General features: G+C 37.5%; 1 protein-coding gene across 3 annotated transcripts in view; it reads right to left on the bottom strand.

Annotated features, from left to right (window-relative positions):
- insyn1 (inhibitory synaptic factor 1) overlaps positions 1-19,593 on the bottom strand; it is a 58,316-nt gene extending 38,723 nt beyond the window's left edge. Inside the window, exons 1-3 of one of the 3 annotated variants that reach the window (XM_026231416.1) lie at positions 18,899-19,593; positions 18,315-18,620; positions 17,293-18,107 (exon numbers count right to left, since the gene is read on the bottom strand). In XM_026231416.1, the coding sequence (XP_026087201.1) occupies positions 17,293-17,436 (144 nt within the window). In that variant the 5' untranslated portion in view covers positions 17,437-18,107; positions 18,315-18,620; positions 18,899-19,593. The remainder of the gene's footprint in view (positions 1-17,292; positions 18,108-18,314; positions 18,621-18,898) is intronic. The other 2 variants (XM_026231418.1, XM_026231417.1) reach the window with 2 other exon arrangements.
- Between the last annotated feature and the right edge of the window lie 408 nt (positions 19,594-20,001).

Raw genomic sequence — 20,001 nt, 5'->3', positions numbered from 1 at the left:
GTCCAGCAATTTCCCAAAACTGGCTCAAAAATGTTGTCTAAAACCCTGTAAAAAAAACAAAAAAACAAAAAAAAAACAACAACAACAAAAGGAAATGAGAGTATCTGTCTGCTCTTGTTCCCCGTTGTGAGTGCGATCTGTCTGTAAAGTGTTTTCCTCACACTCGTGTCCGAGATGAATGTCTACAGGCGAGACAGAGGTTTGCAATGAAGCCGGTTTAATTGGCTCCCATTACAACACTTGTACTCCGTGTTTGTCAGATTTCAGACAGGTTGCGTCTTTAACAAAAGCACAGAGGTTCAGTAACGTGATGTTTCTTTAACAACAGCAGCTCTTGGCATCCCTGGTAAGTTCGTTTTATTTTCCTTCTTTCTTTTTTCTCAAGGTTATTCAGCAGTGTTGTTCAGTCACAGATCAATACTATAGCCTTTGCTCGCCCAAGGTTTCCATAAAAGAGTTTCTTTGTGAATGGAATAGCAGCTCATATTGATTCGGTTTGCTTGTTTTATGTGGGCGAGAAAAGTCTTGTCATTTACAAAAAGCTTTAGCTTCGGTGACTGTCGCTCAAAACTGTTTTCTCTCTCTGTAATGGAAAAACAACAATATTGTTCTGTGGCAGGAAAACCACTTTGGAGGCTGAGGTGGGTGATGTTTTCCAGCAAGCCATCCATATTCATTAAGCGCACAGACAGGTTTTGGTGAAAAATTAGAGGAATAACTTGTGTCTACCTAATTGCATGATTCCTAGTTGTGATTGCGTCATACAGACGCACTTCCCCGGAGCGACACCTCATTCTGACCCCCCCGTAAATATCCAGCACACCACACACTCAAAGTCAAAGCAACCTTGAGGACGCTGCTGGCCGATATTGCCACCTGTCAATCAAATCTTGCAGCATTAGCGGCGAGGTGTCAGTCGAGCTCCGGGAGCCAATCAGCTGCTTCGGTTGGCCAACAATGACAAATGGATGTGTGCCGCAATGTCTGATTGTCTTTATTATCGTTTTAGTGCTTTAGCTATGTTTTATTACTAGAGACAGGAGAGAAATGCAGGCCTCCGTCCATATATAATGACAACTGAATATTTTCAAACTCATTTATACCGTGTGAGTTTACTCTATACTCTACCAATTGAGCTACAGGAACACTGAATGTGTAAATAACTATTACATATGTATGTAAGATTGGTTTAAATGAACTTATTATTAAATCAGTTTAACAATAATGTATATCATTACTACTGTTTCTTTATATGATGTGTGTATTATTTGGTCCAGTTGGATGCAGTGAATCTGTAGCTGCTGTGCTAATTCATTACAATGTTCATCTGCGAGTCTTTCATACGTGCTTCAGCTGGCCGTAAACCGGTCTCGCGGTCGTTCTGAACACCAGCGTGTTGTGGATGTGTCTCCAGCACTTTTCTGCTCAGCACTAATTGATGCCTCCGGCAGAGGAAAACTAAATGTGTCTGTGTTTGTGACAGCTCAGAAAGAGCCTGGTGCTCCTGCGGGGATGATTTCTCCTGAGCGGACAGACCAGGGACACAAACACTCACTAAATTAAACCGCTCAGATATAATGGCCTTGTTTACTGTAACTGGATGAGAGGAAATACATGATCCCTGTTTAAGAAGAGCAAGACAGGAGACTATAAATACAAGTGTGTTAATACGGTGCTGAACTGTTAACGTGTGTTAAAGACTCAAGTTTTCAAGCAAGAGGATGTTTAGGAGAAAATCGATTGTGAAAAAAAAAAAATAATAAATAAATAAAAAAAAAATTAAGATTTGAAAGTTTAACTAAATATATCAAATATATACATTAACATAAACTAAATAATGAAGCCAGCGGATTAAGAAAAAAAAAAAAATATATATATATATATAAATTCATGTGTAATATAGTATAGTGACTTTCAGAAAAATGCTCCTCACCTTTTAATAGAGCACAATTTTTATAAATAAATATTCAATAAAAGAAAATAATAACAGTGCATAAAGAATAACTTGCTGGCGTCGTTTCAATCTACTAGCGGCTTTATTTGAGCTAAATATAATTACACTGAATTAAAAACATGTCTAAATATTAATTAAACAAATTAAACAAAATATCAAAATATTATTGCATGCCATAAAATATATATATCCTGATATAATTGCATTTAATAAAAAATTCTTAATATTAATTCATTTAATAAAAAAATCTAAATATTATCGCATGCAATTAAATCTTAAATATTTAACAAATGCATAAAGAAAAAAAAAAAACAATCTGTAAAAATAAGCTATAAATCTAACTACAGTGTACTGTCTTTGTATTTATTTTACTGAAATGCAAAATAAAAATACTTAAATGATTTCATTATATAACTAAAACTATATAAATAAAAAAAACAAACAGCAAAAGCAAATTGCTTGTGCTTTATTAGCCTAATAAACAGCACATTTAGAGGCTAGTCTACAAATATCGTTAACCCACTTTCTGTTCCTGAACATTACAGTAATTTCCACAATAATAATAATAATAATAATAATAATAATAGGGCAGATTTCGACTCTGTTGACAGCCCTGATCATTCTGAATGCAGTGAACAGTTTCTTATGATTTCTTCAGGAAAGAGCAGAGCGTGATTGGTCAGATCTCAGCGGCGTTTATCTCTGAGAGCTGATGATGGCTTTGGTTTCTCATCTCATCAGCTTTCTGAACTAGCATCAGCCCGAGCTAAATAAGAGCAGTACACTGACTAAAGCTTCAAGCTCTGAGAAACAGGAAGATCAAAAGAAACATCAGCACGATTGCTGCAACTGTTTGTCAAGAACACAAACAAATCCAGTCTTCCAAAGATGAACACATCTCAGGCCACAATGAGCCAGCAATCACAGCTTGCTAATGAGGCTGTAGCGTGTGCATGCTACCTAAAACAAATGAAAAACTGAGGGGAGCAAACCTCAGACAGTAGTCAGTGCTGACATTTCTAGAGCGTTTCTCCACTGCAGCGAGAGTTTTCTGTTTCAGCACAGAGAGCAGATGAGAAGACAGTCATATTTTTGGACTGATTTGTAGCAAGACTTTCTGTAATTTACATAGCTGTCAGGTGAGATAATGTTGTGGCATACAGCAAAGATTATTAAGGCACACATTCATTAATCATTAAATGTGAGCACAACACAAGACGCAGGAGTACATTAGTTCTGCACAAGATCAGGTTCTAGATGCTGAAACCAGCTTTACAGTGAGCGGCGCTCCTTACTCATGTTTCCAAAGTTCACACGCATTACTGACAAACAGCAAGAAAGCTCATATTTTAATAAGGCTGAAAGTTAGTGATCATTACTGGCTTTACGGCGGTTTACACACCAGAACTATTAATGATGAATACACAGCAGCTACTGTATAAACAATTACTTCAGAGAAAAATATGTTGTTTTTGTTGTGATGAAAGTTTTAGTCCATTGAAGATTGGTGTCTGATCACATATTTGTACTGTTTATTATTATTATTATTATTATTATTATTATTATTATTATTATTATTATTATTATTATTATTTACTTACAAAATACTAATAATTATTCTAATGTTAATATACTACTACTACTACCCAAAGTAAAAAAATAAAAAATAAAAGTAGCATTATTATTTTTTTATTATTATTATTGTACTAATAATTAAAATTACTATAATTATTGTCATTACCAAGAATTATGAGAATTATAATAATTTGTATAAAACAGAAATATATTAATTAATATGATTGTTATTAATTATGAATAATGGCAATAATATTTTAAATATATTATTATTATTATTATTATTATTATTATTATTATTATTATTATTATTGTAAACAAGAACATCAGAGCTTTTGTTAAACTGAATAAGTTAACGGATCTGATTTAGAACAGATTTCAATTTTTATTTTTGTTTTTTTGTAATAGATTATACAAAATCTTAAGTGATATAACTTTTAAAAGGTATAAAAATAATAACAGAAATGATTTTTGTCTATTCAGCTCCCTAAAACTACTAATGTTCGACCTTGGTTTTTCAGTCGAAGGTCACGGTCATCTGCCATTTATTTTTGTCACGGCACAGGCTTTTAGTCAAACGAGCTCCGGAATTAGTGGCTTTGCCCATTAGTCATTTAATTGCCTCTGGATGAGTGACATGCATACAGAATAACAGACAGACCAAAGGGTCAAAGGGGATGCATTTATAGCAATTAATGAGACGGCGGCTGGTTTGCTGGCATCGCTTCAATCTACCAGTGGCTTTAGCTGTATTTGAGATAAATATAATTGCATTTAATTAAAAACTTATCTAAATATTATTACATTTAATAATAATCAAACAATCTAAATATTATTGCATTTAATTAAACAAACTATCTAAACATGATTACATGCAATAAAAGAAAAACCTTAATACTATTGCATTCAATTAAAAAAATATAAAATTACTGAATCATTCTGAATCAATAATCTAAATATTATTGTATTTAATTAAAAATATCTTATTATCATTGAATGTAATTAAATATAAAATAACACATCCAAAAAGAAAAAAAGAAAAGAAAAGACCAGTAAAAATAAGCATCTAACTACAGTGCCCTGTGTTTTTGAAGTATTTATTTTACTCGAATGTAAAATAAAAATAATTAAATTATTGCATTATATAACAAAAACTATAAAAACAGAAAATGTTTTTTTGATGGTCAAAAAAGTTATGACCATCGAAAAGTCAATAATTATACATAGTTTGTGCTTTATTGGCCTAATAAACAGCACATTTAGAGGCTAGTCTACAAATCTCGTTAACCCACTTTCTGTTCCTGAAGATTACAGTAGTTTTCATAATAATAATAATAATAATAATAATAATAATAGTGCATATTGGCTTGCCTATATTCAGACTGCACTTGCTGAAACACTGGCTGCAGGACTGACTTTGGACAGATGTTTTTCTTTTTTATTATTATTATTACTTTTATTTACATTTTTTCCCCCATTGTGTAATTATCAGCCTCACAGGACGTTTGACAGCTATGTTCAGGAAGGAATCTGTCTGATTTTCAGTAACGTAGCATGCTGTCAGAGCGCTGGCTGATCTGCGTCTGATGACTCACGGTTGAGTCGAGGACAGAAGCGTTTCTTTACAGGAAGCTGCTGCACCTGAGAGTAACACGACTGCACACATTAGAGAAAAACTCATCCGCTTAAACACAGATGTCAGCACTAGCCAGAGCAGGTGGTGATGTTTAGCAATATTTACTGCTGACATATTTTAAAGGCTATTTATTTCCTTTCATTTTATGATTGAGTGTTGCTCAGTTCATACGCACATCAGAAGGGATCGACTATGTGTCTTTACCAAAAAAAAGTTTTACAATTATGCATTTATTATCATATATATTTTCATTTTCAGTCACAGTTTTTGTTTAGCTATTTTGATTGCAGTAAAACATAAATAAATACATTGAATTCCCTCAAATCAACATTTTCTGTTTTTATTGTTAAATACTGTACTTTATCACTCAACAAACTTTTATTTATGCATTTATTATAATTAACATTTTCATTCACCTAACTAACTTCTTTCTATTCTTTAATCTTATCAAATTTTTATTTTTGTAAAAATTCAATCTGACTTCTCAAGTCAACGTTTTCTACTTTTTATTATAAAATACTGTAATTCAGCAATAAACAATTTTACATTTATTATCACATTAAAAAATTCACTCAATGAATCGAATGTTTTTATAATTATTATCAAAATTTTTGTATTTTTTGTTTATTTTAATTAACGTGGAATAAAAATAGCAACACAAAGGCAATATTGTTTTGCATTGTTTTTTGTTTTGTAATTGTTATAGTTATTAAAAGCACAATCAAATGAAACCTGACCACTCAGATCAAAGTTTTGTGCTTATTACTGTAAAATACTGTACTTCACAGAATACCACAATATTATCATGGAGCCATGCCTTAACGCTCCCCTTCTTCGTGATCCCATGTTTTAAACTTTAGTTAGTTTGTAATGTTGTTTTTAGAATATAAATAATATCTGTAAAATGCTAAAGCTCAAAGTTCAATGCCAAGCGAGATATTTTATTTAACAGAATTTGCCTACAAAAAACGACCCGTTTGGACTACAGCCCTCTAGTTCCTGCAGTAATAACGTCACTAAAACAGTTTTTTGACTAACCTCCGCCCACTGAATACACAAAAAGGGGGCGTGGCCTTGTTGCGCTCCGACGGAGAAGAGGAAGAGCTCGTGAAACGCTGTTATTTTCATCTCTGAGTCCAATCATCTTTGCTTGGGCTTCCCAGGGGACGCTGTACTTTGGAGATTAATGGTTACACTTTATGTTTAACTCGGTTCCCGAAAATTATAATCCACATGTAAAACTGTGTGCAGCACATTTTGCTGAGGACAGCTTCCTCAATCTCAATCAGTTTATTGCCGGATTCACACAAAGATTATTCTTGAAAGATGGAGCAGTTCCCTCTTTGTCTGGAGAAGGCGTTGTTTATGGACCACAACCGGTAAAGTGTATTTTATTATTTAAGTTGGTGCGTTTAACAGTTTCTCTAACTTATTACACAAAGGGCAACGCTGTTTAGCTTTGATAACTAGATGGTAGGGCTGTGCAAAAAAACGAATGTGATTTCCATGTGCATCTCGTCAGTAAAAACACTCCTCTGATTATAAGTACATCTCCAGCACATTCTCCTGCACACTTGCTTCTCAAAACTAGTCCAAAACAAGTCCATTCGCGTTACCAGGAGGGCAGCGTGCGTTCACCTGCTGTCCCAATCACAACTCGTTACGTATTTCTGAAGGAGGGACTTTATTGAACAAGGAAGTCATCAGCACGTTTTTATGACGGTGAAAACAGCGGTATACAGATAGGTGAATTGTATGAAAAATACTGTTTTTTTCACACGCGAAACATGAACACATGTTATATTGCACACTGTAAACACAATCAAAGCTTCAAAAAAGCGCAAAAAACGTGACCTTTAAACTCATCTTTCCGGAACATTTCTAAGCAGAAAGTCTAATAGTTGGAGGTATTTTTCCGCTCTGTGCACTGCATTCCATGGTGCAGCTTGAATAATTAATCTCGGCTCTGGTCAGCATCTCTTTCATCACGCTCTGCCTGAAGCTGACACCTGTGATCCAGAGACAGTGACGGGAACAAGAGCAGGACGGAGACGGACGGGATGGGGACGGGGAAGGGTGCCAGTCATGCATACAGTGCCAGCTGGCCAGCACAGCCATCCGCGCCGAACAAGGTGACGCTGACAGCGATTTGTTACAGGTACAGTAAGAGCCACCGCGAGCAGTGTGTGAGAGCTGATTCTGATGAGGTTTCTACAGAACAAATGATGCAAAACTGCATTGTTTTATATGGAAACCTACTGTTTCATGATTCAACCTCCTATGACCACAAACATGTCCAAGACATCCATGTAGCGCACATTAATCTCGTCCACCTCGTTCCATGCGCACAGATGTAATAAAAGACTGTAACAGCCGATTGAGAGGTTTTAAAGGTTAAAGGCTGCCTGAGCCCTGCTGCTTAAACTCTGGCTGTTTCAGTTCATTCTATCAGCAGCTACATTATGAGATCATTGCAAACTGGGTCACACTGTAATATCGCAGTGCTGAGATGAATGCTGTTCAGCCGCACTTGTTTCAAGAATGTGTGTTATTTTCAAGGACATCACTTCTTACAGCAAGTCATCGTACGTGATGGACGCTCAGAGATCATGGTCTGAAAAAACGTGTTTGCTCTGTGGATCCCATTATGCATTCAGTCCCTGTAGTAGTTAAGGCTGATAAAAGCATTTGTTCGTCTCTGTTTGCTAAGCATGCTTGGAAAAGAATTAGCCCATGTACAGAGTCAGTCTGCCACTTCTCACCCCATTAGATTCAGCCCAGTGGTTTAATTCATAGCAGAAAGATGCTTTCTCAGTGCATGTTACACTGCTATTCTCTCCACGAACAGATATGTATGTCCTTTTCAATAAAGCAAAAGCTGAAGCTCCAGAGATGCTGGCAGATTTTGCAGGTATATTTGTATAAGTACTCAGGCAAAATAAGAGTCTGAGAAAATAAACGCTGAAATCTTTGAGAAAGGTTTACATAATTTCACAAAAAAACATCACTGTGAATGTAACAAATAAAAATGATGCCATTATTTAGTCACCTTCATGTCGTTTCAAAGCCACAGGTCAATGAGCAGCGACTATGAAGCTCCAAAAAAAGTCAAAAACACAATAAAAGTGCCATAAAAATTCTGAAGGTTCAATACAAGTTATGTTAATCGACATAATTTGTGTCAGAATGGTGACTGTACCACAAACAGTAATTTTCTTTAAAAACAAGCAAAGTGTTCAGTGTATAATTGAGGTTACAGTGAGGTCCTTACAATGATGCCCACTTCAGGAGGATATAAAAGCAAAATTTTATAAAAGCTATTATATTAATTCTGTTAAAATACTTGCATTTTTGAACTATAAATTAGTTCAAATTATTATTATTATTATTTTAGCTTTTGGATTTAATGGTGTTGTTGCTCTGCGAACAAAGTGATATATATAAATAAATACAAATGAATTGTTATTTATTCATTTATATTTTAGCATTTACAGATAATGTATTTCTTATGTGGCACCGCTTTATTGCCATTTTTGTTAGTTTTGTGCCTTTGTCTCTTCAGCATGTTCTACTTTTGTGTTTTGCTGAAAAGAAGTAGTGCACACAGGATTGAAATCGACATGAGTGTAAATAATGACACAATTTACATTTTTTAGGTGAACTATTCTGTTGAACACAACTGAAATCTCATAGAGATGGAGGATTTGGTGTGAGCCAAAGTGGCATGATGAGGCAGTCTGGAGAAGTGTGTGATGAAGCTGGAAGCTCACAGCGTCTGGTAGCTCCCGGTCGGCTCGCTGGTCACTTCTCACCCAAACTCCTTTCCAAAGGAGCTGTTGAAATCAGACTCTGATAATAAGTCATTGCTTCGTCATCCCACGAGCTGACGCTATCGAGCGCAACATCATCTCTCTCTGAAGACTGTCTGATGCACCCGTTCCAAAGGTGGCACTCATTAATTTAAGAAATTAATTTGAGCGAAGGAAATGAGATCAAGAGAAAATGGAAATGGGTCTTTGAAAGAGAGTGAAGTAAGACGGACGGACAGAGTCAGGGTTTGGCCAGAAGCTTTCGTTTCTGACATTTATGTGAATATAAGTATAGTGAATCTTGAGTTGAGATGGTAAGAAGCAGCATTTACTGTGAACTGAAAAAATAAATTAAATAAAACAGTGCTGTCCAACGATTAATCGCGATTAAAATAAAACATGTTTATCTACTGTGAATATTTATTATGCCTCCCGGGGAGCAGTTGGGGGTACGGTGCCTTGCTCAAGGGCACCTAAGTCATAGTGTTGAAGGCCAAAGACTCAAATCCACAACCCTAGGGTTAGTAGACTGTGACCAACAACATAAAATTTTGAATTGGGTTGAAAATTGAATCTAAATTGAGTTCTTAAAATTTCTAATTTTGGCTACTGTTGGATCTGATGAATCTGCATGAAGGAATCCGCAGCGCCTCCAGTGGATCCGGTCCTGTCAGAAGAAGCTGTGTTGGGGCAGACAGAGTAAACAGTCCCAGTGAGAGAGCGGCAGCCTTTGATTCGGGGTTTAAGCCCCCTGTGGTTTCCTTCATGACCCGACTGATCCTGTGACACCCTTTCTGTCTGTCTGTGAGAGTGAGACGCTGTTTTCATCATCTGCTACTGTCTCTCTCTCTCTATCTGTCGCTCTGTCTCTCTCTCTCTCTGTCTCTGTCTCTATCTGTATCTCTCTCTCTCTCTCTCTCTCTGTCTCTCTCTCGCTCCGTCTAATGCTGTTATTCCTCGCCAGAACACAACAAAATGCGATGCTAAAAATGTGCTTCTAAATATACTACTTTTACTGAAGTTAAAGATGTCAAAGTCTTTTTTTTAATATGACTAAATCAGTGTTATTTTCACAATCAATGATATGCCATTATAGTAAAGATGATTTCATCTTTATATTCTGTTGTGTAACTCATTGTATAAACTTGTTAAATCATCTAAACCAACAACATGTATGTTATCCCCCAATACTTTCTAAGCTCCTAAAAGAGGTGCTTCCAGAAGTCATAGATCCTCTTCTGACTATTATTAATTCCCCATTGTCATTAGGATATGTCCCCAAAACCTTCAAACTGGCTGTTATTAAGCCTCATATCAAAAAACCACAACTTGACCCCAAAGAACTAGTTAATTATAGACCAATCTCGAATCTCCCTTTTCTGTCCAAGATGCTAGAAAAGGTGGTATCCTCACAATTATATTCCTTCTTAGAGAAAAATGGTATATGTGAGGATTTCCAGTCAGGATTAAGACCGTATCATAGTACTGAGACTGCTCTCCTTAGAGTTACAAATGATCTGCTCTTATCATCTGATCGTGGTTGTATCTCTCTATTAGTTTTATTGGATCTAAGTGCTGCGTTTGACACAATTGACCACAACATTCTTTTGCATAGACTTGAACACTTTGTTGGCATCAGTGGAAGTGCATTAGCATGGTTTAAATCGTACTTATATGACTGCCATCAGTTCGTAGCAGTGAATGAAGATGTATCATATCGATCACAAGTGCAGTATGGAGTACCTCAAGGCTCAGTACTAGGGCCGATACTCTTCATGCTTTATATGTTACCCTTGGGAGATATCATCAAGAAATAAGGTGTTAGCTTTCACTGTTATGCTGATGATACTCAGCTCTATATTTCTTCGCGGTGCGGTGAAACACACCAATTTGAAAAACCAATGGAATGCATAGTCAATATAAAAATCTGGATGACGGGACTGGATTTCTTACTGCTAAATTCTGAAAAACCAGAGGTGTTAATTATAGGACAGATGATTCTTCTGCACAATCTGACTTTGCTGCAGTCTGGAATTGAACTACTGGTTTCGTCTGGTCAGAGGAGAACAGACCCCCCAACTGAGCCTGGTTTCTCCCAAGGTTTTTTTCTCCATTCTGTCACCGATGGAGTTTCGGTTCCTTGCCGCTGTCGCCTCTGTCTTGCTTAGTTGGGATCACTTCATCTACAACAGTATCGTTGACTTGATTGCAAATAAATGACATCACTGAATTCATTGATGAACTGCCTTTAACTATCATTTTGCATTGTTGACCTAATAAATGTTGTTCATTTCTTTGACGCAATGTATTTTGTTTAAAGCGCTATATAAATAAAAGTGACTTGACTTGACTTGTGATTTTCACTGTAGTTGTCATTCATCCTTGCATCCATCTATATTTGTATTAAGTTCTAATTTATTTAGTTTAAGTTATGTTAATATTTCATGTTAAATTAAAACCAAGGGACACTCCCTTATCAACTAGATGAAATAAAATGATATTTTTTTCATATTTTTAATTTTATATATTTCATTTTAATTAATGTGTCATAGTTTCAGTTTTAGTTATATATAATATAATGTAATATAATGTTGCTAAATAGCAAAAGTTATTTTTAAGAGTCAAGAAAGAAATACAGCAGCTTCTTAACGTTACAACTACATGTTTCTGCACTTCTTGAGTTTTGTTCTGCTGGGACTTTACTCTTATTTATGTATTGCATTCAAACAAAATGAACACAGACTCTATTTACTTTATCAAACATATGATCTTTTATCAAAAAATAATAACTAATTCTGTCTGAACTGACTTTCAATTTCAGCTGACATCAGAAATACTGCTTGTTATGCAACATTTCACAGATTCCAGACGGATACAATCCTACATCTTCTCACGTTAAATATCCTGCTTCATATATCTGTCAGATTAGAAAAGTGAAATGGGTTTTGACTTTAAATGCTGACGTACTGTTACTGTAAAGCCACTTTTCAACTGTACAGGCTTTGTATGAAGGGAAGGTTCAGTGAAGTCATTTGCTGACTGTGCCTTAAAAGTGCTATAGATCTCTACGAGGATCCAACCTGACTGTTACATCTGTTGGGGACACATATGCGATGCATATATGCAACCTAATCATGTTGGAAGGAATAATTCATTTAAACATGTCATAATTTATTCACCCTTACATCAATCAAAACACAACCTTTCATTTTGGTGGAAAACTGCTGGAAAGCCTCTGACAGCAGGTTTACGAACGCTTCTCATTACAAATCTGGTGAAATGCTGTAATCATCTGTCTAGGAAAATGTTGGAAATTATGGATTATATCTGGTGCTTCTGCATCCTTTTTGATACATGAAAGTTACAGTCCAAATTCATTATAATTGCTTAAGATGGAAAAACAGTGCATTCCTTAAAATCCCTTTTTTTGTGTTTCAAGATAAGAACGAATATTGTACGAGTTTTGAACGACGTTGGTGTGCATGAACAATGGCAGCATGTCCATTTTGGGGCAAATTATTCCTTTAATGAGTCGTCTCATTATTATTTGAGCGAGGACATTAGAAGAGGCCGAGCATTTGGTCTGAAATCTCAACTTTCAGAAAGCCATGTTTGCCGTTGCATCGCTCGCTCTGCTTCTGTGTGATAAACCAATCTCTCAAATTACTGAGCTCAGGCACAGACACTTAACCGAGCTGCAGACGCTGCACTGGAGCAAAGATAAGTACTCTTTGTCCAAATGACACTCGTCCCTCTCATTACATGCTGTGAGACACAGTCTCCACTCCGTATTGTGTCTTTCTGTCTCCGTCTACTTCCTCTCTCTCTTCCCTGGAAAGAATGACACTTTTTTCAATCTCTTCTGACACTTAATTTCAAGCACTTGTATTTTCTGACAATCCATAGACATCTTTTGTGGGCCTGTTATGCATCAGGGGTGTTTAACCGTAATGGGAGTGTTTATGTTATCGATGGTTTTTGCATGTTGCGCTTAGCACCAGAGAGAATTCAGAGCCAATCGGCTCACTGAGGACAGTGGCAGCGAATCGACTCATTAATGAAATATATTGATCATCAAATTCAGTGCCACTACTAGCTGACTCCAGGGGGACCGCTGTCTGTTTCAGTCATCATGATAATGCTACGCTTAAACAAAGGCCAGTAGAAATGCATGTGCATGTAGAGTGAGATCTTATGACAATATTATGAATAATATAGTGTGCTTAATACATATAGATAGTTTAATCCAAATCAATTTACAGTAGGGCAGTTTCAATGAGTCCCTTTGGAGCAGCGATGGGTTAAGTGGTCTGCTCAAGTACACGATGGTAGAAGAGAAGCAGTGTCTGTAGTTAATGGATCACCTCTAAGTGGGATCAAACCTGCTGATTTGCAGTTAAAAGCCTGGATGAGGATACTAGTAAGTGCATTAAATTCATCAAGGTAAGTACCCGAGTTGGCACACCTTTTCAAATTGATTCAAAGATAATATATTGCTTTAATCCAGAAATAAATAATGAAATAAAACATATAGATTGCTCTAAGTTTAACTTTAACAAATACAGATGAATGAAATAAAAATTATATCACATATTAACAGTATGTTAGCATAAATATACAGTATTACATTGTTGATAATGTTCATTTAGAAAACGTTTTGAATTGTACAATACATCATTTATAATGCATAACATTTTTATTCTATTCAACATTATATATATATATATATATATATATATATATATATATATATATATATATATATATACATATATCAAATCCCGCCCTGCAGCTGATCCTGGTGACACACTATACTAATATCAATATCTATACTTCATGTTGAGCATAAATATAATGCATCCTGATAAAGGACACCCTCAACAGTATTGACGGCAAAATAGACTATGTTTGACAGGTGCAATATTCCAGCGTGTCACCAGCCTAAGGTTTTCAAAAGGCATCACGCGAGTGTGAACATCACTGCAACTAACGATTGTAATTCAAACGCAGCTCCCGTCGGCATTTAAACAGACCTTTGCTCTTAATTCCCATCGGTCTAACGCAATAACGCTTTTGGGAGCACTTGTTTAGTTTAAAAGACATTTTCAGGCTTTCTATAGATATCTCTCTTATGTCTCTTCATTGAGTATTCACGGAGTTACAGTTTATTTTAATGACGTGTTTGTACATGACGATCAGTGGAGACAAAGACTGCAGACAGCACACCTTGTTTGTTATCTTTATTTTATAAGTGCACAAAGGTTTTTTGTTATTATGTCTGTATCCAAAAACAAAAAAACTAGACCCTTTACAGATTCGATTGATGTATTGCTCTTATCTGTACGATTATAACTGAGAGTGTAATTTAAGTTCTTTTCGGGGTTATCAGGAGAAAATGACTCAAAATGCATATATGCGTTAATCGACTCGAAAGGGTTAAAACCAATGTACGTACCGAACCGTGATTTTTGCGTACCATTACATACCTAATATATATATATATATATATATATATATATATATATATATATATATATATATATATATATATATATGATTTTGGCTATTTCAGCAACGTTGCTTATTTTAATTTAGTAAAATGAATAGAAATACAATATTCATATAAAAAAACTACTAAAATGACAAGAATACACAACTAAATTACTAAAAGTGTAACTAAAATAAAAATAAATACAATTATTCAAAATATTCATAAAAACTATGGTAGTATCTAAATGATAAAATAAAACTGACCTAGATTAATAAATGCTGCAAAAGTATTGTTCATTGTTATATTTTGACGTTACCATATAGAACCTTAGTGTACAGTACCTAATATTTAATAGCATGATTATTGTGTAAATAAAAAAGTTTTTGTTCAAAATGCTGTGGAAGAAATCTCATCTAAATTGGGTCAGTATGGTTAAGTCATCATCTGCCTATCATGGCGCTCCTAACTCGCATGACCTTTTTATCAAAGTTATTAGCTATTATCAAAATGTCAAATGGTGATCACTAGCTGCCAACTCTGGCTCTAATTTAAGTTTAACTCTAATTTAGGAAAAAATTTTCTTTCAGTCATGTCTTTTTTTCATGTAGTGCACCGAGTGAGACAGTGCTGCTTCCTCCAAAAAGACTAAATGCATTGCTGTCTTTATTTTTAATGCAACCCATCATCAAAGGGTTGCCTAAACCATTCCTTCTGTTTACACTATGTCTCCTACTCGAACATCGGAGGAAAAAGAATGACAGCTTTTCCCTCAACGTTTGTTTGCAAGGATGATCTTAGCCTGCGGCAGTTAGCATTAATTAAAAAGTGCAGCGGCAAAAGCTTGGAGGGTAGAATCTGAGTTTGAGCGGATGGGAGGAGATGCGAAAAGACTTCAGACGCGTGTGAGATGCTAAATTCCTGCAGAATGACTGAAGTGATGACTAATTCAGAGCTGTTTATGCCGTTTTATGTAAGTTACTGGTAGAGTTACATAAGTCTTTTCCATCTCAGCATAAACTTGCAGTACTTTGAAGTCAAATAGGGTTAAAGGGTAGAAACACACATAGTCAAGCACACACACAAACACACACACTCATACAGACATATGCTCTCAAACAAAAAGAGCATCAATTCTCTGCGGCCTATAATGGGTAGAGATGGCTTAACTGTAACCGTTTTGATGTATTGCAGTCAAACGGGAAGAAAAGCAAATGTTTCTGTGAGCAAAACTACCTCTACTTGCTGATGTGTCAGTATACCAAACACACACACACGTTTGGGGACATTGACATCTAGTGTTTTGATACAGAGCTAATGTTATTTTCTATCCCCTGACCCTCTGAGAAGCCTTTTTACTTTTGAGTTGGTTAATTAAGATGTTATATTGGATGTTCACAAAGCCATGTTCCTCTTTAGGACCACTTACTAGCCCCAAAATATATGTGACTTCAGCTTTTGCCATCCTTATGGAGACATTCTGTCCTTACAATGTAGTAAAAACCTCTCACACACAGACACACACTCAAGCAGAGTCTGCAGTCTCATTGTGTGTGATGTGACCCCATTATTGTGCATCCCTGAAGTATCATTCAGCACTGAGTGTCATCCATCAGTCCTCTAAAACAGCCAAATGAATTAAAGATTTTATCCCACATTCACCATCTACACATCTTCCCCCGGTTTGATCATCAATACTCCCAAATGTAAAGCTCTAAAGCCAACCCAAATTCTTCAGCACACACTTTCCGGTCAGCATTCACACTGAAAGCATACTCGTCTCAGAGTTTTTTTACATTATTTTTAGACCGATCCATATGTAGTGTGGGCGAAGAGCCGTTTACCGGGCTATGCAGAGTCCCGGTGTTTATAAATAGCCAGAGCGAGTTTTATTCCCACATCATCAATCACGTTCGAGCATGAGAGAAAGACTCGAGGTTGTAGTTCTGCTGTAGTCTGACCACCACCAGTTCTACGCCACACAGTCTGGAGATGTGAGCTGGATGGGATATTCTGGAGGGGAACAGATGCTGGTGCCCGGGAGCTGAGAGGATGACGGATGGTTCGGGAAGGGCAAATTTTAACTGGTGTGCTTGCCAGAGTGAACTGAAATATTTAATGTCCATATGGAGAGGGAGCGAAACTAAAAAATGCATTATTTTCTTTCATATAAAGCCAAACATGCGTGCGCAAATCTCTTCACTGTTCACCAATGTCTTGCCCATTTCTGTACCTTTCCTAGACACAAGAACGCACGTGAATCTATGAAATGTAACATTGATGCAGACACATACTTGCACACACACACACACACACACACAGTGGAATCTTTCCATCTTGTAACCATGGCACTTGGTAGAATACAGTAGGAATCCAGCCGATAACAAAGTGCTTACATAACTATTGCATTGCCAAGCTCGACTCCTACCTTGCACACCTCTTTCCCTTTTTCTCTGCCTCTCACTTTTGCATTCCCTTTCTATTTTTCTCAACAGAATACCTCTGTACATCTTTCCATGCCATCATTTGGCATTGCAACAGATTCATGCATGGGGAAAAAAGTACATTGTCTTTGAATAAAAGAGCTAATATCATCTCTTTAGTTTCAAAGACGGTTTAAATCTCAGGTTAACGCCATTCGCTTTGGTTTCTTAGTGTAATGAGGCTACATTGACTCCCTACCACACTGGTACTGCTTCAACATGCCAGCCCAAATTGGAAAACATTCGTTATTTATCTCCTGCTGGAGAAACCAGTCATCTAAAGTCCAAACAGAACCTACTCTTTTTCCTCAAAGGTTAAAGGCAAGCAAAGGATTCCTGATCCTTACCTCCCGCAGTTCATGCGCCACATCTTTCAGCTCCTTGAGGATTCCTTCCAGCTGCTCGATCACCATCTTCATGTGGCTGCGGATCTGTTCTCTCTGACTGGGGGTCTCAGAGGGTTCCCGGGCTGGAGCTCCGCTCTGGGACATCCTTCACAGGCTGCTCACAGGCCGGGGTGTGGAGCGCTGAGGGCAGGGGCGAGCCGAGCCACGATCCATGTCTGGGGCCTCCTGGAGCCGCAGTGCTACTGATCCGATCTGGGGCTCGGGACACACGGGAAGGGTTCAACATCTTAAATACGCCTGGGCAGCCGAGAGACCTCGCTGGGTCTGGGGTTAAACCTCCTCTTGCTGTGTACGGTGGGGCATCTCAGGACAGACGCAGAAGGAACGGAAGGTGCCAGAATCATTGAAGGACAGTTAGGTTGTTAGATCCAAGAATACACACCGAACTCCAGGATGAAGAAGGAAAATATGCAAGAAGCGCGGCTCATTTGACCCTAGCATGTGTTTAGTGTCCTTAGCGGTAACTTTGGCTGGAAATCAGTTGTCTATGATGCAGAATTCTTCTCTTCCATGGAGACATGGCTAGGAGGCTTGTATGAGAGACTGATCCACTGCGAACTCTCGTAAAATCCAATTCAGGATGAAAAAGGAAACTCCCAAAGATGCCTTTCTTTCTGAACTACTTCTTTGTTTGAAATCTAAAACATTTTGTCTTTGTGTGTGTGTGTGTGTGTGTGTGTGTGTGTGTGTGTTTGGAGTAAAAAAGTCAAACTAAAAGGTGAAATATTCCAACTTTGTATTTCCTTGAACTGGACCTGAAAGAAAAGCATAGAGAGTGAGGATGTTAATTCAGCTAAAAAGCCACGGCGATTGTACGTACCGAATATATACGTACGTATATATATATATATATATATATATGTATGTGTGTGTGTGTGTGTGTGTGTGTTTGTCCTTGTGCATGTGTGTCTCAACCAACATAATGCTTTCAGAGTGATTGGTAAAATTGCAACTACACTCACAATAAGTGTTATGATGAACGTTTCACACGTAATCCCTCACGGGGTGTCAGACAGAATGGCTCATCCTTCCAGGTTAGAAAGACATTTCTCACCTATTTCATTATATGGAAATAGAGACTGAGTCGAATCTCAATCCAGTTCCCTTTGGTACCGGGTGAAATCCAGTTGTTACTCTTTTAGAATAGCGTGGCAGTCTTCAAAAGCTATCAGAGAATGTAAATTCCATGTATTTTGCTGCAGGTAGAATTGGAAGGGAATAAAAGAGGAGAACTTGACCCTTCAAACCACTGACGAAAGAGACAACACCTGGAAAGACGGGAAGGAGAGCAGTTTCTCTGTTTATCTGGTAACGTCTGTCTTCCTGTCATTTTTTTCTCTCCTCCACATTCAATTTCCTTAAACACATATCTTGATTATCTCTTTTAACCGTGTTCAAGCTTTACTACACAAAATCAATTACAGACAACAATGAGATACCGAGAAGAACAGATACAAATGAACACGCTCACCGAATTGAATCACACCATCCCCTGTGGAAATACACTTCATAAAACAGGTTCTCTAGCACTCGTTTTCTCTCTCACCTCTCCCCTGGTCAGTGGTAGAAAGTGCGTGCAGGTTTGCCTTCCCTCCCTCCTGAGGAACAACAGGAATACAGTTTTCGGCTCAGCTAGGCTCGGATCATCCTCCTCGTTTTGTTGCGGCGTCAGTCACCATCAACTGACTGTGGCGCGCTCTCACACACGCCGTCTTCCTCCCAATCAATCCCACGTCCCTCTCTGCCGTTCCCAAACACAGTCCCACTCTCTGTGTCCGTCCAGTCACACTCGCCCACTGTCAGCAGGAGGGTTCATTTAGAGCTGTCCTTCAAAGAAAAAGTGAAGCAGCAGCGGAGGAGGAGTAGGAGCGAGGGAGGAGGTGGTGTATGAAAGATCGACCCCCGTTCCCCTCTTTTTGAGCCCCCGGGAACCTTGGCTTCTCTGCTCCTGCATGGAATCCTGGAAGTCCTCAGATGCTCTTGTTGCTGCGGCAACCACTAGCTGCCGATTCCACCTCACATTCCGTCTCTCGGCCGTGGAACAGACACCTCCTGTCGCCGTGACGACAGTCTCTGACTGAGGGAGGGATGCTGCCTTTGCCTCCGATTCTAAACCCTGTGGATATACTCGCACTCTGGTCCCCTCTCTCTCTCTCTCTCTCTCTCTCTCTTTCTCTGTTGGTCCCTCCTGCCAGATGGAGGGGGAAGAGGCTGGAGTTTATGGACAGGCTTTGCCTGCTAGTGAAGACGGCTCTCTCTCTGGCTCTGGGGGGGGGGGGGGGGGGGAGGAGGGACCAGGAGGTTTAAAGAGACAGAGCTTCACACTGTATCTCTTTTATGTCTCCCTTTATCTGTTTATTCATAGCCCTCTATTATCTTTATGGAAGCCTATAGGCATTCACTCTCCCGATATATGTTGTAAATAACATTTCATAAACTGACTTAGACAAAATTGCACTACATTCTAAGACTAGTTTTCCATTTTGTACTTCCTATTTGTCTTTTGTATGATATATGATATGCAATGATATGAAATGATTCCAAAATATATATAGAGAGGATATGTATATACATTTCCTCTCTCTATATATTTTGGAATCATTTCAGTAAATGTATTATTGAAAACAATACTGAATTTCTTGTTTTCTT

The sequence above is a fragment of the Carassius auratus genome, chromosome 43 (assembly GCF_003368295.1).
Source record: "Carassius auratus strain Wakin chromosome 43, ASM336829v1, whole genome shotgun sequence".
Taxonomy (NCBI): domain Eukaryota; kingdom Metazoa; phylum Chordata; class Actinopteri; order Cypriniformes; family Cyprinidae; genus Carassius; species Carassius auratus.
The sequence above is the reverse complement of the archived record's forward strand: the minus strand, read 5'-3'. Positions and strand labels throughout refer to the sequence as shown.